Source organism: Capricornis sumatraensis, chromosome 7, assembly GCF_032405125.1.
Source record: "Capricornis sumatraensis isolate serow.1 chromosome 7, serow.2, whole genome shotgun sequence".
In the NCBI taxonomy this organism is placed as follows: domain Eukaryota; kingdom Metazoa; phylum Chordata; class Mammalia; order Artiodactyla; family Bovidae; genus Capricornis; species Capricornis sumatraensis.
Genome location: NC_091075.1, coordinates 88,596,754 through 88,618,865, shown reverse-complemented (window position 1 = coordinate 88,618,865; position 22,112 = coordinate 88,596,754). Strand labels below are relative to the sequence as shown.

The following is a 22,112-nucleotide window of genomic DNA, read 5'->3' as shown; positions in this document are numbered from 1 at the left end:
AAGATCAGAACACTTTTTCTTTTTTTTTTTTTAAGATCACTTTCTCAAGGAAGCAAACTGCAGCCATGAAATTAAAAGACCCTTGCTCCTAGGAAAGGAACGCTATGACAAACCTGTGAGAGTGAAAGTCACATCCAACTCTGTAGAGTCCATGGAATCCTCCAGGCCAGAATACTGGAGTGGGTAGCTTTTCCCTTCTCCAGGGGATCTTCCCAGAACAGAGATCGAACCCAGGTCTCCCACATTGCAGGCAGATACTTTACCAGCAGAGCCACAAGTGACAAACCTAGATAGCTTTTTAAAAAGCAGAGACATCACTTTGCTGACAAAAGTCCAGAGAGTCAAAGCTATGGTTTTTTCCAGGAGTCATGTATATCGCATCTGTAGATGTGAGAGTTGAACCATAAACAAGGCCGAGCACCAACAAACTGCAGTGCTGGAAGACTCTTAAGAGACCCTTGGATTGTAAGGATATCAAACCAGTCAATCCAAAAGGAAATCAACCCTGAATATTCATTGGAAGGGCTGATGTTGAAGCTGAAGCTCCAATACTTTGGCTACCTGATGCGAAGAGCCAACTCGTTGGGAAAGATCCTGATTCTGGGCAAGACTGAGGCAAATGAAAAGGGGGCGGCCAAGGATGAAATGGTTAGATAGCATTATTGACTCAATGGACATGAATTTCAGCAAACTCCAGGAGATAGTGGAGGACAGTGGAGCCTGGCATGCTGCAGTCCATGGGGTCTCAAAGAACTGGACACAACTTAGAGACTAAACTTGATTTCCAAATACGGAATATAAGCTTTAATTTAACACATTCACATTTGATTATAGCACAATTCTTTTCTAGCCAGACAATTTTCCATCTTTATATATTAAAACTTAAAGGGAGATAGTTTATAGTTTGAATTTTAAGCCATGCAACACTTTAAAACATAGTTAAGGAGTCATTAAAATCTTCAATCCAATACCAAAGAAAGACAATGCCAAAGAATTGCACTCATCTCACATGCTAGTAAAGTAATGCTCAAAATCTTCCAAGCCAGGCTTCAGCAATATATGAACTGTGAACTTCCAGATGTTCAAGCTAGTTTTAGAAAAGGCAGAGGAACCAGAGATCAAATTGCCAACATCTGCTGGATCATGGAAAAAGCAAGAGAGTTCCAGAAAAAAACATCTACTTCTGCTTTATTGACTATGCCAAAGCCTTTGACTGTGTGGATAACAATAAACTGTGGAAAATTCTGAGAGAGATGGGAATACCAGACCACCTGACCTGCCTCTTGAGAAATCTGTATGCAGGTCAGGAGGCAAGGGTTAGAACTGGACATGGAACAACAGACTGGTTCCAAATAGGAAGAGGAGTACATCAGGACTGTATATTGTCACCTTGCTTATTTAACTTATATGCAAAGTACATCATGAGAAACACTGGGCTGGATGAAGCACAAAAGGGAATCAAGATGGCTGGGAGAAATATCAATAACCTCAGATATGCAGATAACACCACCCTTATGGCAGAAAGTGAAGAGGAACTAAAGAGCCTCTTGATGAAAGTGAAAGAGGAGAGTGAAAAAGTTGGCTTAAAGCCCAACATTCAGAAAACAGATCATGCATGGCATCTGGTCCCATCACTTCATGGGAAATAGATGGGAAACAGTGGAAACAGTGTCAGACTTTATTTTTGGGGACTCCAAAATCACTGCAGATGGTGAATGCAGCCACGAAATTAAAAGATGCTTACTCCTTGGAAGGAAAGTTATGACCAACCTAGACAGCATATTAAAAAGCAGAGACATTACTTTGTCAACAAAGGTCCATCTAGTCAAGGGTATGGTTTTTCCAGTAGTCATGTATGGATGTGAGAATTGGACTATAAAGAAAGATGAGCACAGAAGAATTGATGCTTTTGAACTGTGGTGTTGGAGAAGATTCTTGAGAGTCCCTTGGACTGAAAGGAGATCCAATCAGTCCATCCTAAAGGAGATCAGTCCTGGGTGTTCATTGGAAGGACTGATGTTGAAGCTGAAACTCCAACAATTTGGCCACCTGATGTGAAGAGCTGACTCATTTGAAAAGACCCTGAAGATGGGAAAGATTGGGGCAGGAGGAGAAGGGGACGACAGAGGATGAGATGGCTGGATGGCATCACCGACTCGATGGTGGTGAGTCTGAGTGAACTCTGGGAGTTGGTGATGGACAGGGAGGCCTGGCGTGCTGCGATTCATGGGGTCGCAAAGAGTCGGACACGACTGAGTGACTGAAGTGAACAGAAAATCTTCAAAGATACACTAAATAGTTCCTGGAACCACAATATCAAACAGCCCTGGCTATCTGTACATATGATATTAAGATTCTAGGTCACTGATACATTCTTAAAACATAGGACAGGAACAGGAATGTCGCTCAGTGGTGTCCGACTGAATATATAAATTAATCTGAATGCTCTGGGATTGCCTGTGTTGGGCTTCCCAGGTGGTACCAGCAGGTAAAAAAAAAAAAACACCTGCCAATGCAGGAGACTTAAGAGACATGGCTTCAATCCCTGGGTGGGGAAGATTCCCTGGAAGAGGAAGTGGCAACCCACTCCAGGATTCTTGCCTGGAGAGTCCCATGGACAGAGGAGCCTACAGTCCACAGGGTCGTAAAAAGTCAGACATGACTGAGTGACTAAGCACAGTACACCAACATATGAATCCAGCAGGTCACAAACAGTGACGGACAATCTTCCCATCAACCAAACAATAAAGCATTTATTTAACCCTGAACAGGAGATTTGGCCTGATTACAACATAGCGGCACAAATAGAATATCTATGTCAACAAGCAGAGTACCTTGGTTAACATTCCTTCCAAGGTCCTTCTCTTCAGGTGGAGGATATAGGGAGCAAAGTCCAAAGCAACTAAAACTTTGGCCCAGGACAGAAAAATCTGTACACACTGGTTACCCTTGAGTTTCCCATATCTACCAGTCTGAGGAGGTGTTAACACTTATTTCAGAAATAAGAACTGTGGATGGGCAGGAAAACCTGTACTTCTATGAAGTTACACCTGTTTGCAGGTAAACACTCTTGAGTCTTCAACATGACAGCTGCTCATTGTTCATAAGCAATACATTTACTATGAAAACCAGCACAATTTATAGAGAACTATGCTCAGTCGCTCAGTTGTGTCAAACCCTTTGTGACCCCACAGACTGTAGCCTGCCAGGCCAGGCTCCCCTGTCCATGGGATTCTCCAGGTAAGAATACTGGAGTGGGCTGCCATTTCCTTCTCCAATAAATAAAAGTAATTTAAATTATTGCTTAGTCATGTTTTCACATTTGGGTCTTTACTAAGTAAACATATTAGCTTAGAACATAAAGGCAATATTAAGTCATAGGCAAGACGTACAAACTTTGAACTTTTTTCTCATAAACATACTACTTATAAACTGTATTTGACTATTTTCTCATGTGAGTGCACTTGTGAATAACAGCATATATCTGTAAAATAGTTGTGAGGGGCTGGGGTACAGTCTGTGGCCGTAAAACAGAATTAACAAGACTATGTAAAGTTTAAATTCAAAATAATGATCTGAATAATACCTATGTTCTAGCTGTTTACACAGCTCGAATTTTCCATATTATGATAGAAAGCAAATGAGATTCATTTTTCAAAGTTAGTAGTTACATTCCTTTAAAGTATATTTACTCAGCTCCTAAGACAAAGACTGATTTGTCAGGCTCAGTGTCCCTGTTATATAATGTGGAAAAATTATTACTACTTAAAGCTCAACATTCAGAAAACTAAGATCATGGCATCTGGTCCTATCACTTCATGGCAAATAGATGGGGAAATAGTGGAAACAGTGTCAGACTTTATTTTTTGGGGCTCCCAAATCACTGCAGATGGTGACTGCAGTCATGAAATTAAAAGACGTTCACTCTTTGGAAGGAAAGTTATGACCAACCTAGACAGCATATTCAAAAGCAGAGACATTACTTTGCCAACAAAGGTCCATCTAGTCAAGGCTATGGTTTTTCCTGTGGTCATGTATGGATGTGAGAGTCGGACTGTGAAGAAAGCTGAGCGCCGAAGAATTGATGCTTTTGAGTTGTGGTGTTGGAGAAGACTCTTGAGAGTCCCTTGGACTGTAAGGAGATCCAATCAGTCCATCCTAAAGGAGATCAGTCCTGGGTATTCATTGGAAGGACTCATGCTGAAGCTGAAACTCCAATACTGTGGCCACCTGATGCGAAGAGTTGACTCATTGGACAAGACCCTGATGCTGGGAGGGATTGAGGGCAGGAGGAGAAGGGGACGACAGAGGATGAGATGGCTAGATGGCATCATCGACTCGATGGACATGAGCCTGAGTGAACTCCGGGAGTTGGTGATGGACAGAGAGGCCTGGTGTGCTGTGATTCATGGGGTCGCAAAGAGTCAGACACAACTGAGTGACTGAACTGAACTGGACTGAAGTTACGGTCATTTATTGGATTTCTTTTTTCTCTTAGGTGCTTCATACATAAATATTATAGTAAGTCCTCACAAGACTCCTGCAAAGTAGATATTGATATGCCTTCTGACATTCAAGGAAGCCAGGCGGAGCCACATAACTGGTCCAAGATCACACAATTAACAAGTGGCAGATCTGGGATTTCCAGCTGCTTCTAGAATGCCCCTAAAGTCCATGTTTTCTTCTATACTTTGCAACTTCAGCACTTCACCCCAAGGATCACAGGGAAAATAAAAGGAAATAAAAGCAAAAACAAAGTAACACAGGCAAGGTACTCTTGAAATTTCCTAAACATCAGTTTCAACAAAGTTAAGATTTGAAGAACAGAAAAATGTTATCAGCTTTCATACTTTACACCTTAATGTTTTACAAACTATATATTCTACTTGCTGCTAAGTCGCTTCAGTCGTGTCCGACTCTGTGCGACCCCATAGACGGCAGCCCACCAGGCTCCCCCATCCCTGGGATTCTCTAGGCAAGAATACTGGAGTGGGTTGCCATTTCCTTCTCCAGTGCATGACTTAGTCGACCCTTATATAGCTAGTTTAGGTTTTTAACAAGTGGGCCTTTTTTCTTTCCCTCTTTTTTTTTGGCCATGGAGTATGGCTTGTGAGATCTTATTTTGAGGATCAGGAATTGAACCCAGGTCCCAGCAGTGAAAGTACCAAGTTCTAATCACTGGACCACCACGGAATTCCCAAGTGAGCATTTTTTGAACAGCTCCAGAATGGATCTTTCTGCTTGTGCTGGCAAAGGGTCAACCGAATTCTTCCTGACTATCGTGAAGGATGTCACTTGCTTACTGTACCACCACTCTGAGAACTGAAAAAAACACCTTGCCAAGTTTCTGCCACACTTACTTACTAAGGTGAACATGTTAAGAGTACCTGATACATTCAGAAGTGTGAGAAGATAAATGAAGGGGGGAATTATTTTCTAAAATGACTCATTTCAGAACATTTTTAAACAAGAAACTTCAATGCATAATTTTGTCTTAAAAATAATTAATAAATTATAAAAATAATTAATATCCATGAAACCATTGCTCAGCTGGAGAAATAGACCAGTGTCTTACATGTACATGTGCTTTCTTTCTTCTGATAACTTCCCCGATTGCTCAGTTGTTAAAAGAATCCATCTGCAATGCAGGAGACCCTGGTTCCCGCTGGAGAAGGAATAGGCTAGCTACTCCAGTATTCTCGGGCTTCCCTTGTGGCTCAGCTGGTAAAGCATCTGCCTGCAATGACCTGGGTTTGATCACTGGGTTGGGAAGATTCCCTAGAGAAGGGAAAGGCCATCCACTCCAGTATTCTGACCTGAACACAACTGAGCGACTTTCACTTTTCTCTTTTGAATTTCTGAATTTCTGCCTCCCCTTTAGAGACAACTACTGAATTTTGTGTAAACCATTCAGTTCAGTTCAGTTCAGTCGCTCAGTCGTGTCCGACTCTTTGTGACCCCATGAATCGCAGCACGCCAGGCCTCCCTGTCCATCACCAACTCCCGGAGTTCACTCAGATTCACGTCCATTGAGTCGGTGATGCCATCCAGCCATCTCAACCTCTGTCGTCCCTTTCTCCTCCTGCCCCCAATCCCTCCCAGCATCAGAGTCTTTTCCAATGACTCAACTCTTCGCATCAGGTGGCCAAAGTACTGGAATTTCAGCTTTAGCATCATTCCTTCCAAAGAAATCCCAGGGCTGATCTCCTTCAGAATGGACTGGTTGGATCTCCTTGCAGTCCAAGGGATTCTCAAGAGTCTTCTCCAACACCACAGTTCAAAAGCATCAATTCTTCGGCGCTCAGCTTTCTTCACAGTCCAACTCTCACATCCATACATGACTACTGGAAATACCATAGCCTTGATTAGATGGACCTTTCTTGGCAAAGTAATGTCTCTGCTTTTGAATATGCTATCTAGGTTGGTCATACCTCTTCTTCCAAGGAGTAAGCGTCTTTTAATTTCATGACTGCAGTCACCATCTGCAGTGATTTTGGAGTCCCCCAAAATAAAGTCTGACACTGTTTCCACTGTTTCCCCATCTATTTCCCACGAAGTGATGGGACCAGAGGCCATGATCTTCGTTTTCTGAATGTTGAGCTTTAAGCCAACTTTTTCACTCTCCTCTTTCACTTTCATCAAGAGGCTTTTGAGTTCCTCTTCACTTTCTGCCATAAGGGTGGTGTCATCTGCATATCTGAGGTTATTGATACTTCTCCCAGCCATCTTGATTTCAGCTTGTGTTTTTTCCAGTCCAGCGTTTCTCTTGATGTACTCTGCATATAAGTTAAATAAGCAGGGTGACAATATACAGGCTTGACGTACTCCTTTTCCTATTTGGAACCAGTCCGTTGTTCCATGTCCAGTTCTAACCCTTGCCTCCTGACCTGCATACAGATTTCTCAAGAAGCAGGTCAGGTGGTCTGGTATTCCCATCTCTCTCAGAATTTTCCACAGTTTATTGTTATTCACACAGTCAAAGACTTTGGCATAGTCAATAAAGCAGAAATAGATGTTTTTCGGGAACTCTCTTGCTTTTTCGATGGTCCAGTGGATGTTGGCAATTTGATCTCTGGTTCCTCTGCCTTTTCTAAAACCAGCTTGAACATCTGGAAGTTCACGGTTCACATATTGCTGAAGCCTGGCTTGAACAATTTTGAGCATTACTTTATTAGCATGTGAGATGAGTGCAATTGTGCAGTAGTTTGAGCATTCTTTGGCATTGCCTTTCTTTGGGATTGGGATGAAAACTGACGTTTTCCAGTCCTGTGGCCACTGCTGAATTTTCCAAATTTGCTGGCATATTGAGTGCAGCACTTTCACAGCATCATCTTTCAGGATTTGAAATAGCTCAACTGAAATTCCATCACCTCCACTAGCTTTGTCCGAAACCATTACCTTATTTTAAAACTATTCTTACAAATAATAGATGCCTAAACAATATCTTGGGGTTCCCAGGTAGCTCAAATGGTAAAGAATCTGCCTGCAATGTGGGAGACCTGGGTTCGATCCCTGGGTCAGGAAGATCCCCTGGAGAAGGGAATGGCTATCCACTCCAGTATTTTGGACTGGAGAATTCCATGGACAGAGGAGCCTGGCAGGCTATACAGTCCATGGGATCACAAAAAGTTGGACACGACTGAGTAACTCTTTCTTTAAAGTAGTATTTCAGCTTCAGTTTTTTTAATTTCAGCAAAAAGGGCTTCCTACTATATATAATCTAAGCCTTTCACTCAATATTGCATTTTCTAAGATTTCTCTGGTGGCTCAGACCATAAGGAATCTGCCTGCAGTGTCAGAGATAGGGGTTTTATCCCTGGGTCAGAAAGATCCCCTGGAGAGGGAATGGCAACCCACTCCAGTATTCTTGCCTGGAGAATTCCATGAACAGAGGAGCCTTGCAGGCTACAGTCCATGGGGTTGCAAACAGCTGGACATGACTGAACGACTAACACACTTTCACTCAAAACTGCATTTTCTAACATGTATCCATATTGTAGTGTGTAGCTGTACTTTACCTTTTGGGCTGCTGATTATAAGGTAATAGTCCATCCTATATATAAACAATTTTTTACCCATTTTCACGCTGGTGAGCATTTGGCTTATTTCTAATGAATTTTCATTTTTAAATGATATTATTTAGATGCTTTTCAGAAATAGATTTCTGGTAGGTATGCCAATTCTTCTCCAACAGCTTTGAAGGTAAGAGATCACTTCACTTATTCTTTTTATAGTTAGCTGACTACTATTATGGAGTTCCTATTCTACACACAATAGCGCTTCTTAAAATTAGTCAACTTGTGCAACTAAATCAGTTTGTAAAGCTCACAAGTTCTGTTTCCCAAGGCTTCCTGGGTAATGGTTTTACAATTTAAGAAGAAATGTCTTACCCTCCCTCAAATTTCACTAATTGCTGCTAGCACAAAAGTGTTTCCTCGATGAATTATTATCATGATGACACATGGGAAAGACCAGACGTTTCTGCTAAATTATAAGATTATCCAATTGAATGATCATGACTTTGTCACATGCTCCCATCCTCCCTCCACTTCCTTCCCTCTCCCAGACAAAGCTCCGTTATATCTACCGCTAATGTTGAGATTGTTGCAAGTTTAGGTTTATGCATTTGGCAAGCTCAGTACTACTTGGTTAGATACTAGCCAAGAATGATATTATATACAATGAATATACCTGAGAAGCTGAGTCATGACTGCCAGTCTATGACTGCCAAACACCATCAGGAATAGTATTACAATGCACATTTTTCTTGTTAAAATTAACCAACATAAGACAAAAATAACTCCTGCCTTAATAACTTAAGTGGATTTCATGGCTAAGTGGCAGGAGGTAATAATTTACAGATATAAAGCTACCAACTGCTTAGTAGGCCATTTTGAGAATTTTATCCTCTTCCTATCTCAATTTATTTAGGTATTAAAAAGGAAATAAATAACTAGCTTCATGAAGACCACAGGCTTTGTAACTTGGCCTCTTTTGCACACCATTACACACTTGCTTAAAACAGTACCTTCCCAATACCAGACTCTCAATAGATACTTGTCGGTATAGATATGGAACTTTAAAGTACTCTATATTTTTGCAATGGTATATTTCCACCCTCCTCTTTCACTTCAATCATGAAAACCCCAAGTTCTACAAAATCAAGCTATATTTATGCCCCAAAAGATACTTCATTCTAACACAGGCTTTATTCGTTTATACATAACAAATTCAGTCATTGAACAAGTATTGTTGTTGTTCAGTCACTCAGTTGTGCCGACTCTGTGACCACAAGGACTGCAGCATGCCAGGCTTCCCTGTCCTTCACTATCTCCTGGAGTTTGTTCAAACTCATATCCATTGAGTCGATGATGCCATACAATGTATAAGGTATTATGTGCTAGTCACTATGGATATGAAGAAAGAACAAAGGCAATGGACAAGAAACAGAAAATTATGGGTGTTTAAGGAATTCCGAAGTCCCTGTCACACACGTGGCTAATTCAGTGTTACTTATACATATAACTGTTTTTTCTATCACACTGGTATCTTGTGAATTTCATATTCATTCTTTTTTTTTAAGCAAATAGGGCTTTGCTGGGCAGAACAAGAAACTTGAGGGCCACTGCTGCCTAAGGAGGAGCCTCCAGTTTAGAATGTGATTCCAGTTATGGGAGATGGCATGTGAACTCAAGTCAGAACGCCCACAGTGAATCCTAGTCCACCACTTAGAAGCTGAGTAACCTTGGCAAAGTATTTGTTTCGGCGCCTGTTTCTTCACTGACAAAATGGGGATACTCCTATTAACTACTTCAGAGTTAGATGAGATAACGTAAGTAAAATACTCAGCATGGCACTTTGCACAAAGCAGACAGTCAGTACATGGCAGCCATTATCATCATTTTCACAAGTGATTTTGCCTTTGAGAGTTCTGGTAAAAAAGAAAAGAGGAAGGGGATATATGTATATACATAGCTGATTCACGCTATTATACAACAGAAACTAACACAGCACTGTAAAGCAATTATACTCTAAGATAAATAAAAACCTATCATCACATGAAATAAAAGTCAGTAAGGATCAATGTTCAAGGGACTAAGGTAGAGGAAAGTAAAAAGCTGATCTGAGCAAAGGGTATACGGGGGTATCTCTTAAACCTTGAGGAAGGAAGAGGAGAGGGGTCAGAGTTTTACCAAACCTTCACATCCAGTGGCTGTATCTCCTAAGTTCATAAAAAAAGGCAGGGGAAGCAGATAAATGTCTGTGGAGAGTCCCTAAAAGATTGTATGGTTAGAGAGAGGAACCTCATTTTAAAAGGTAACACGCTGAACCAATTAATTTCTTCTGCTTCCTATGTGCCACTTGGCACAGTCTGCCAATCTCTCCTTTCCTTATGGATTGTCAGGTTTCAGAACTTCCCACCTCTGCCCCACCATTCACGCCACTCTCCCGACACATGCGGAGTTTCATATCTACTCCGTATAGAGCAAGTCTAGAACCACACACTTAAGATGTTCTTTGCAAAGAGTGAGATCTTGGCCCAGCAGCGCCTGTTTCCTGATCTGTTATGTTTTAGGAAGACTGTGAATTAACTTTGCACAGTTATTCAAATACCTACAGTAGAGGACATGACCATATTGATACGTACCCTCTCAAGTACCACTGCTTTTGTAAATCTAAAAGCGTTTCTTTTCACATAATTTCATATCAGTTCTTTAATGCTTCGGTATACTATTAAATTATTCCCAGAATAAATTTAAAAGCTCATATTTGAGCTACTTTGCACTGTAGAAGACATTATAATGTTAGTAAGATTTGCGTAGAAATGTGATAGGTGTGATATTCTGCAAAGTTCATTAAAATGTGATTCTACTTTTATTTATGATGGCTACCAGTTGCCTGTGCAATGACAGAGAAGCAGCATGTCTTTTATGTAACTTGTTTAATTATTTCAGGAATTTTCAAAAATATTAGCTGACAAGGAGTTATCATCATTTCATCCAGTTAATAAGGCTAAACTCTTATCATCATCCACCTAGACTTTTTACTACCTATGACCTACACTAGAAAAATATGTTCTCTTAGCTTCTGAAAGTGGGAGGGAGGTTGAAGTGGGAGGGGCCATATGTATACCTATGGCTGATTCATGTTGATGTATGGCAGAAACCAACACAATATCATAAAGCAATTATCCTCCACTTCAAAATAAATTTTTAAAAAGTCACAAAGGGAAAAGATGTAAGACAAAATACATTCTGGTGAACATGTTTTGAGGCCAATACTATTCTTTCAGTCTGAAAAGCTGCTTTCTTTGTCACCCTTCCTCTGCTGTCTCTCCCACCCAGCAACTTTTTTTACTGCCCTCTCTCCAAAATGGTTTCTTTAAGGCCTTGGTGAGGGAGCATACGGTGATTAACTACATGAGCTTTGGATACCCAGACTATTCAGGAATGTGAATTCATTCTCTATCTTTCAGTTTTAAAAAAAGCAATATATACAAATACTGAATTATCAAGTTGTGTACCTGAAACTAACATAATATGTCAATAATAGTTACCAAGGGAGGATGGGTGGGGAGAGGGTTAGACTGGGGGTTTGAGATTGACATGTACACACTGCCATATTTATTGCAGATAATCAACAAAGACCTACTGTGCAGCACAGGGAACTCTGCTCAATATTCTGTAATCATCCAAATGGGAAAAGACTTTGAAAAGCAACAGATACATGTATACGTATAACTGAATCACTTTGCTGTACACCAGAAACTAACACAACATTGTTAATCAACTATAATATAAAATAAAAAATGTCAATTATACCTCAGTAAAAACAGAAAACAAAACAAAACAAAACACACACACACACTTCTAGGGACAGGGCCAGAAATCTCTGTTAACAAGACCTCCAGGTGATTCTGACATGTGTTGATGTTTGAGATAAGCTCCCCAAAACCAAAAAATCAGTATCTCCAGAATATAATCTTCTAAATCCAAGGTTACTATCAGAATTTATTTTATGTAATAGTTTCGATCAGGCACTTAAGAGATTGAGTCAAATACTCCTATGACAAACATCTGTTGCACCCATCTATCTCCCTGTATGAATTCTATAGGCACTGCTCCTCCCCATTTTTTATTTTCAGCTTTCATTGTTAAGTGAGTAGTTTTGTGTATTGGCTCTTCTATCTGATGGAAATTCTAAGAAATACCTCATAAATATAACTCCCCAAACTGGTAAGTACTGATACATGTGAAGTTTTTGCCTGCCTGCTTAGCACATAAAAATATTCTATTCCTAGAAATGGTAGCCACTAAGTACCACGACTCGGCAATGGCACCCCCCTCCAGTACTCTTGCCTGGAAAATCCCATGGATGGAGGAGCCTGGTGGGCTGCAGTCCATGGGGTCGCTAAGAGTCAGACACGACTGAGCAACTTCACTTTCACTTTTCACTTTCATGCATTGGAGAAGGCAATGGCACCCCACTCCAGTGTTCTTGCCTGGAGAATCCCAGGGACGGGGGAGCCTGGTGGGCTGCCGTCTATGGGGTCGCACAGAGTCGGACACGACTGAGGTGACTTAGCAGCAGCAGCAGCAGCAGCAAGTACCATGACTATCTTGCTAGTCACGTTCTTTATTCATAATTGTCTGGGTGTGGAGAATAAAAAAAATAATAATAATTGTCTGGGTTATAGAACTACAGTAAAATTTTTGTCATCTAATGAACAGCCTTTTAGGATCCTATAGTATCTAAAATGAAGCTAAGATCAGAACTAAGAAATAAGAAAACTCTGAATGAACGAACCCACGATTATCACTAGCAGAGCCGCCAAAACAAAGTCAAAGGCTCAGAGATTACATCTAATATTCTGAAACTGTTGCTTTGTCCATTAAAAGCCTAACAGGATTTTTTGATAATGCCAGGCCAGAAGAGCAGGTAAAAGAAAAGAAAGTAGGGAGGAAAGAAGGGGAGAAGATGGCTGGGGAGACAACTGCGACAGTCCAGGCAGCAGCAGTGATGACAGTTACATCAGGAGGCAAGAGCCAGACACTAATTTAGTCATGAGGCAGGAACTGGGGCCCAACCCAGTGCCTGAAATGCTCAGGATCCCAGGTCATTTCAACTGTGTGTAGAAAAGACCCATCGCGATTTATTAATAGATACTCTTAAGGACTAAACTAGAAAAGGGCATGGCAACGCGCCCCAGTATTGTTACCTGGAAAATCCCATGGATAGAGAAGGCTGGCGGGCTACAGTCCACGGAGTCGCAAAGAATCGGACAGGACTCAGCAACTGAGCAAGGTCAAGAGTTGAACTACAGGTCTCTGGTAGTCACTAAGCTACAAACAATTACACACTGAAGATGCTGCATTTCTGAGGTTTTCCCCCTTTTCTTATGAGTCCTTATAACTGCCATTTGACAAAACAGCATTTAATGGATCAGAAAGTGGCTCCTTGCATTCTGAACACAGGTGGAAAAGAGCTGATGGTCATAGATTTGTGAATTACAAGGCTGTAAAGAAAGGCACTGCTTTACATTGATTATAACAAAAGGCTTCTTTTTAAAAGTCACAAATCAAGCAAAAACCTACTAATGAGGTGAATACGCAAAACTTTTCCGTTCTCATGGCTGGACCCTTCCCTTCATACCTCTGCATTTGGGGCAGAGGCCTCTATATTTGCAAAACCAGAAAAAGTACTTTTGTCTTTTCAAAGTTTAAAAAGCAGAAAGCAGATGAACTGATTAATGTGTATTCAACTCCTAACCAGGTATAATGTTTTCTACAGTACTGTTGAACAATGAAAAAAGGAGAGAGACATAATAATAGAAATATCCATGTTGAATAAACTAAAGTCAATGAATACATACATATACAAATAATGTATATATGCATACTTACATATATAGTATATACGTATTTTTATACAGTAAATGTGTATACGAAACTAGGAACATAAAATTGACTTTCTCCCCTTAAATACACATTCCTGGTTTTATATGTAAATACGAAAGTTCCTTCCCTAAATCATGGACTCTTAAAGTGCCTCTGTGAAAAACAGCTGAATGCTTCTAGAAGTCTCGTCTTCTGTACTTTCCAGGGCTCAATCAAGGCATTCACTGTTACTTATACTCAACTTTGAAGTGGGTAGTCATAGTAATGCTGCCAGTCCTCCCCAAGGCTTTTTCTCCCTTCTTTCTATTCCTTTCCTAGCCCTCCTCCCATCTCAAAACAGTACACACAAATACAGAAAGAAAACTGCTTCTATGAGAGTGTGACTTTTTTTGTACACTGCTGTACTTGAGAAAGAAAAAGGCAGAGATGTGGGCTATTTGCATGGCACTGCCTTAAACACAAATGTATGTGGTGGCTCTGAGAGCTGAAAGAGGAAAAGAGCTGTCAGCAGAAGCTGATAACCATGCAGATGGCAGGGGTGCCTTTTCCTTCCGACTAAGGAAGGAGAAGCCATCTCCTGTCCATTCTGTCTACCCACAAGACAATTCAAAAGTTAAGATGGAAAAGGAAGGCATTAAAAGTGTTATTGGAAAAATAAAATAAAATAAAAATAAAAGTGTTATTGGTGTGCCCTCGGCACAGAAAGCCAAACTCTGGTCACAGGTGTTTGAAACAAGGTATGGGTTTATTTGCAGGATGCCAAGCAAGCAAAATGGGCAGCTCATGCCCACAAGACCTGAACTCCTGGATGGCTTTCAGCAAGAGGAGAGGGTCACAGGATGCATGATCAGCTCAAGAACCTTCTTTTGATTGGCTGATAACATGCTTCTGTTTCAGGAATCTCAACTTTCTGGTTCCAACCAGTCTGGGGTCTACTATGCTTGAGATCTGCATGTGGTGGACATCTTCCACCTGGGTGGGGGTCTTAGTTTCTACAGAACAATTCAAAGGTATGTGTCAGATTGTTATCTATATCCCTTCAGGAGAAACTAAGAATGGAATCCTGTGACTCTACTGTCCTCTTCATTAACCTGTCCTTGGGTTGAGTCTGCTCTTTGGCACTCAGGAAAGGCCTAAGAGTCTAAAGGCTTTTTTTTTTTTACAAACAAGAAATGGGGGACACAGAATGACTTTTGTGCCTGGAAAGGCCCCACAGGGTCCTGCTTGGTTTCAATCCCCCCTTTTCTTTGATACTCTTTAATCCTGAGGGGAACAGTTGTGGGACAAGAAAGAGAATGAAGTCTTCAATAGAGGGTTTAACCATAAGCTCAGCATAAGAATTGTGTTTTAGGGGGACTTGGTTTCAAAAATATTGGGCTGTGGCATGCAAGAAGCTCCTTCTCAGAGAGCTGATGAAAAACTGGAATGAACAGTCATACGCCAAGGGGGAGAATGCCCCATGAAATATGAACATACACAGTTGTGTGAATGCCTGCAAAAGTTCTGGAAGAAAACTCACCAAACTCAAAGGTGGTATTCTCTGATAATAAACTATGGTGTTGATGGAAGAAGTCGGGGGACAGGAGGGCTTGAGGGCCCACAAGAGGAAAGTTCACTTCGTGCTCAATGTACTTTTTAATTTTTTTGGTGCTCAATGTACTTTTGCACTATAAAACATTTAAAGAGTAAGAACCGATGCATGCATTACTTGTAATTTTTATTAAAAAAAAGGCATGATAGAATTTTGAGACTTAAAAGCTAGAAGCATAAATATTTAGCAGATTGTTAGCACAGAGTCAGAATCTGACACAATCGGACAAGGCACATCAGAAAAGTTTCATATTGCATTTAAGCTCATTGAGTTATTTTATAGACCATATATCCTGCAAGATTTTACACTGAAACCTTATATATCATGATTCCTGCAAGGTTTAGGCTACTTCCTCTGCACAGATTTTTGCTATTCTTCATCGGTGTCATTTACAACAAAGCTCCTAAACACAAACGTAAAGGTTAATTTTTTAAATCTCTGAGTACAGTCAAGATTTGTAAAATGAAGAAAAAATAATACCTTAATACACATCCTGTCAAAATTATTGTATATGTATACAATTCTGGCAAATACATTAGCAAGAGTTAAAAATTTGGTGTTCAAGAAGCAAATATTCATTAGGTTGAGGTTCAGTTTGAGTCTAACTACTTGCCCTGGTAACTGAAGTGAGAAGTCTTTTAAAAACAGTTGGTCTGAGGTTGCTCAAATGAGGAATCAGAAGACCCCAGGTTCTGATATCCAAGTACATTACACAAAGCAATACTGCACCGACTCTACAGAGTAGCAACAAGGAAGTATTTTTATTAATATCTAGGGTATTCCTTTTTCTAAGTATGTGTATTCTAAAGTAGATATTAAAATAACAGGTAAAAATAAAAACAGTACAAGATAAGAACCACTTTAAGATAATGTATAGTTGAATAATGTAAGTATCAGTGATCTTTTACAATATAAACTGTCCCTCAGTGACTGGTCTATAAAAAGTGTTAAGTGGGACACATATTTTCCCAATAATTTTTCTGGGTATTTACACATGTATAAACTATTCCAGAAATTAAGACCAGGAGAACTTTATGTGCGGACAAATTATGCCACATATCTCCTATTGTAAGGTAGAGACCAAGGAATCACAGTTACAAAATTTAAGCTTTAAATTCTCACTGCTGATCTTGATCAAGCTAAGGCCCCAATTTTCTGAAAATACTTTTAAAAAAAGTCAGCCCTTGTAAGAGGAAGGAATCCAAATAATCAACTGAAATTCAGGTAATGCCCATAACAGATACTGGCCAATAACTGAAAATTTTTTCTACATTATAGCTTCTACCACAACTGTTACACATAGTTATAAAGAACTGAGAGGAGGATCTTTATTCTACAATGAGTGGTTAAAAAGCAGTATACAAAAATACAGTTTTAGGAAGCAGAAGGCAGTGCTTAAAGAACAAATCAGAAAGCAGATTACTTAGAAAATGAAAACTAGTGTTGAGAATATTCTTACCTTCACCTCCCCTGCTTATAAAAAGACTCATTTCTGACAATATTAGTTATATTAGACACTCCCTTTTGAAAATTAGTGGATTACTGCAACACCCAAAAGAAGATTTTACTAAGACTCTTAGTCAATGGTTAGTGTTGGCCCCCATTCTAGGTAAGTAAAACAGAGAAGCTAACAAAGGACTCCCTCTAGGTGAACTCAATGGACCCTAAGTTAGGAAAGAACCATCCAATCACAGTTTTGGACGTCTGCTCTTCGCTCAAAGAGCGTTGGACTCGGTAGGCAAAGAACCTGGTCAACTTCATTCCTTCTCTCACACTGTTACTTAGGACAAATCACTTAAACACACTGATTTTCAGGTTCCTCACCTGAAAAAGCGGCATACTGACTTATAGCGATGTGAGGGTTAACTGTGATCATCGCACCACAGGCACACAGAAAATATCCAACTAATGTTAATCTTTTTCTAGGGGACGGATCAGAGGGAGAAAGGGCAATGTCAGGGTTTCTTGGCAGTGCAGAACATTAACTGTTTGCTTTGGTGCTAAAAAAAATTTCTAGCTCTGAGACAGACCTGAGACAGACACAGACTGATTGTCTCTTCGCCTTAGGCAAGTCTCCCTTTTCAGAACTCAAACAAGCCAAGTTTTCGGCAATTATTTCATGTCTTGTTTCCTCAGTCACATTTTCACACTCTAATATCCTGTCGTCTTAAACCAGACTTCACACTCCCGCAAGTCTTGTGTACACACTGCCTACTCTAGGGCCGCACTCACTAGCAAGGAGCGCCAGACATTTCTGGACCGATCCAGCACAAAGTGGGTCCTCTGCATTCAGAGGGCTCCGGTGACAGTGTTCTTAAAAAGGTGGAGGCCTCTTCCTGTCAAACGAGATCATCCCAAGAGGTGCCCTCCCCAAGCCACACTTTCCCTTCTCATCACCCCGCGCACAGTTCCTGATTTCTCTTCCCACTGTGGGAGGACGAATCTGTGATATTTACGCGTGTAGACTGAACGCTCGTAAAAAATTCAGTGGTCCAACCGAGGCCACGCGGGCGGCGGCGGCGGCGGCGCAGCAGCCACACCTACTCCGCGGCCGCGGCGCTGGGAGCCCGCAGCCGGCTGACCTGCCCGCGGCCCGGGCTCCGGGCGCCGCCCCCTCCTCGACTCCTCCGGGGACGACTCCCACCCGAAACGCGGGGCTGCGATCCGCGAGCACGTGGGAGGCTGGCAAGGACTAACGCCCGGCCCAGGAGGGGAGTGATGGGGAGGCCGGGAGGGAGCCTGCGGCCTGGGGAGACTCGGAGGTAAACAGTCCGGCGCCCGGACCGCGGCCGTCCCCCCCACCCCCGCCACCCCTGCACCCCGGGACGGGAGCTTCCCGAGAGCCGCCCCCAGCGCCCCTTCCTCCCCGCTGGCCCGGCGCCCCGCTCCGCTCCGGGGAGCCAGCGGGAGGCGGAGCTCCGCGCAGCCTGACTGGCCCTTCACGGCCGAGGCCCCCCTTCCCCGCCGGCATCTCCCTTCCCCGCCGGCATCTCCCTTCCCCGCCGCCACTCACGGTGTTTGCCGCCGCCGCCGCCGCCGCCCCCGCTCGGGTAGTTCAGCAGCAGGAAGGGCAGCGGGGAGCCCGGAGACGGCGGGGTCCTCCAGGAGCGCTGCTGCTGCGGCGGCGGGCGCGCTACGAAGCCGGCGCCTCCATCGCCCGGGTAGAGCAGGAAGAAGGGGGCGGCCACCGGAGAGCCGGGCTCCGATTGCCCCGCGGGGGAGGCCAGCGGCGGCCCCGCCTCGTCCTCCCGGTCCGCACCCCCGGCTGGAGCGCGGCGCGGCTCCTCCGGCAGCTGCTTCCCACCCCTCGCCGGCTCCTCGCTACAACTTTCCGCGCCGGCGGTGGGCGGCGGCGAGGTCTCAGCCATGCTGGCTCCTTCCTTCGCCGCCGCCTCGGACTCGCGCCCGGACCTGGGCGGGGGAGCAGAGGGTCACGGCGGGCAGCCGCCACCCCGTCCCGTCCGCGCCGCCGCCCCCTTTCTCCTTGGGTTACGGGCCGGCGTCCGGGCCCTGCCGCTCGGTCTACGGCCCGCCCCGCCGGGGTCCGAGCCAGCTGGAGGGCCGGCCCCGCCCGACGGCGCGGTCTCCCTACCGGCCTCCTCCTCCCGCCCGCCCCTCCCGCCCCGGCCCCGGGCCTGCGGCGCGGCTCCCCTAGGGGGCGACCTCCTCCTCTTCCCAGTGCCCACCTTCCGCCCGGATCCCGCGGCGCTGAGCTCCCTCCCGACCCGGGGGAGGAGACGGCGCCCGGAACCCGGTCCTTACCCGCCCCCGGCACGGCCCTCCTAAGCGGTCAGGTGTGTGTACCCCCGGTGCTTGAACGATGGGAGACCCGGCGAAATAGCTGGCGGCGTTTGTGTGTGTAACCGCCCAACTCCATCAGTAGCACGGAGGCACAAAGATCTGGGTTGAAGAAGAGGCGAGAGCTAATTTTAAATAGGAACCTACCCGCTCCCCCCCACCCTCTTATTAAACTGTACCGTTTGCCTTGCACACACTATAACTTGAACCGTTCATTCAAGGTTTTGATTTATGAGATTTTTATGTGAGAAACCAGAGGTGGGTGTCCACCTTCCCCCACCTCTATTGTTCGCTGTCATGTGCCCTGTATAAAAATCTTATATTTGCTTTGACTTTAACTCCCTGGTTTTCCGGTGTTCCGGGTGCGCATGAATGCGTGTTAAACCAAACAGCTTAGAATTTATATGACAAGCGTCTATTACAGGTCGACAGTTTTCACTTTCATATCACCCGTGTCTCGCTAGCAATTGGCCACTGTTGCTTTATCTTGAATATCTGAATCAACGATTACTGATCCAGTAATTCCCATAAATAAACATTTCCTTCTTGAATAAAGACAATTTCCAGTTACTATTGCTATTCCTTACGCTAGATTCCGTGAACGTGCCCGAGTATTTCCCAGCTGTTTAGCTTTGTGTTCAGACTGCAAAATGCTGGCATAGAATCCATGTTGACTCGTAATTAAAAATCACTGTTGTGTAACATTTTGTCCACCTGGTTTTCCTTCTTTCTCTGGTCTGCCTTTCCCTCTGTAGTTATCCCTCTCTGAAAGGGAAAGTAAACCTTTCTATTGTTGTTGTTATTCTCTGAAAATCACTCTTAAAATTACAAGAAATTATCGTGAGACTTCTAATACTATCAACAGATCTTTTGAACAAAACATTTTAAAAAGAGGTGTTTATAAGCTAACTTCAAGAAGTTAGTGGTTTTTCAGTTTCTGGCATTTTCCTGACCTGTTGATTCCAGTGCTGCTACTGCCTACTTGAATTATTTGTCCTCTGAACCTGGATTCCTGTTCTGGAATAGGGTGAAATAATTGTTATTATTAACTATGTATTATTATTTTCTTAAAACAGCATACAACCTGCAATAATAAAAACAAAATGGGGGAAAGCATCTTCATCCTATTTGTATCATTTTGGAAATTTGCTGGGCCTTTCCTTTTCAGTCTGAGGGTGGAGTCTTGATAAAAAATAAAATTGCCTTTTAGGAATTATAAACTATAATACCTTGAAGATAAAAACTATAACATTCCAGATATATTATTTTATTACCCATTCTTAACTGCTTTTTTTTTTAGTTGAAATATAGTTGATTTACAATGTTGTGCTCATTTCTTCTGTATAACAAAGTGATCCTTAACTGGCTCTCTTACCATGTTTTTGCATGCAGATATTTATAAGTATCATATTCCTGTCAGGTTCCTTCACAAAGATATTTTGCAGTTTTTCAGTAAAGAATTTAACAATAATATATACCAATCCCATTGTAGGTAGAAGAAAAGAGATCAGACTTTTGAGAAAGGCCAGTTGTAGCCAAGGGAGTCACCAAGTTAACATGTTAAAATGTTATCTAGTCTAAATTACCAGCTTTCTCCTTTCCAGTTAGCCAGGTTACCTACAGGTGTTAGAAATGTTGATATGCTATGGAATCTTGCAGTATATTGAGTCTTTTGTGCCTCTTTACTTTTAAAACAGTTCTATTTATGCTTTATGTCAACAATTACAATGAATTAGCTAAAAGAGTTCACCATGTACATTCTATATACAATGAATATAGAAAATCAGCTGACATATGAGTCCTTTAAAATTTACAGGCAAGGCTGTTTATAGGCATTTTCTTTAAAGGTGGATGATATTCAGGTTCCTAGTTTCTTATGCGTTTAGCTTTTGGATCAATATTATAATCACAGCTCTACATAAGGTTTAGTGACATATAGGGCTGAGTTAGCTGGAACATTTAGGGAAGCTCAGGTTATAAAAATGAGGCTAATCTTGATACTCCTTTCTGAAGTGAACATCTTCCTATACTGTTTTAAAATCCAAGCCACTGTAAGAATCAAGTTCTATTAATTTTCCTGTGAAATAAAGCAAAAGGTGTTTTTCAATTTTATTTGCATTTTGTTTTTAGTTATTCATGTTCGGTTTTCTGAAACCCTTTGGTGATCTTAAGGATGGACACAGAATATATTAAAAATTTTATAAGATCAATGTCATGGATGTTCTTTTCAGTTCAGTTCAGTTCAGTCGCTCAGTCGTGTCCAACTCTTTGCGACCCCATGAATCACAGCACGCCAGGCCTCCCTGTCCATCACCAACTCCCGGAGTTCACTCAGACTCATGTCCATCGAGTCAGTGATGCCATCCAGCCATCTCATCCTCTGTTGTCCCCTTCTCCTCCTGCCCCCAATCCCTCCCAGCATCAGAGTCTTTTCCAGTAAGTCAACTCTTCGCATGATGTGGCCAAAGTACTGGAGCTTCAGCTTTAGCATCATTCCTTCCAAAGAAAGCCCAGGGCTGATCTCCTTCAGAATGGACTGGTTGGATCTCCTTGCAGTCCAAGTGAGGCTAAGCTTTTTAGAACTGTGATAGGAAAAAAGATATCACTTGGGAAGGGATAATATTCCTTTTCAAATTTCAGTCTTCTTAAATTTATTGAGACTTGTTTTGTAGCTTAGCATGTGATCTATCCCATATGTATTTGAAAAGAATGTATATTCTGCTGTTTTCATAAGGAATATTCTATAAATAGCTATTAAGTTTATCTGTACCAATGTGTCATTTAAGGCCATTGTTTCCTTATTGATTTTTTGTCTGGATGTTCTG

The 22,112-nt window shown here is 42.3% G+C and overlaps 1 protein-coding gene across 3 annotated transcripts in view; it reads right to left on the bottom strand.

Annotated features, from left to right (window-relative positions):
* Positions 1-18,857, bottom strand: part of RUFY3 (RUN and FYVE domain containing 3) — a 93,460-nt gene extending 74,603 nt beyond the window's left edge. For 2 of the 3 annotated variants that reach the window (XM_068975534.1, XM_068975536.1), the window contains exon 1: positions 18,503-18,627. Coding sequence is in view for 1 of the 3 variants with exons in the window: in XM_068975535.1 (XP_068831636.1) it covers positions 18,503-18,857 (355 nt within the window). In the remaining 2 variants the exon portion in view is untranslated. Of the gene's footprint in view, positions 1-18,502 lie in introns of all 3 variants that reach the window. The other variant, XM_068975535.1, reaches the window with a different exon arrangement.
* Positions 18,858-22,112: the final 3,255 nt, after the last annotated feature.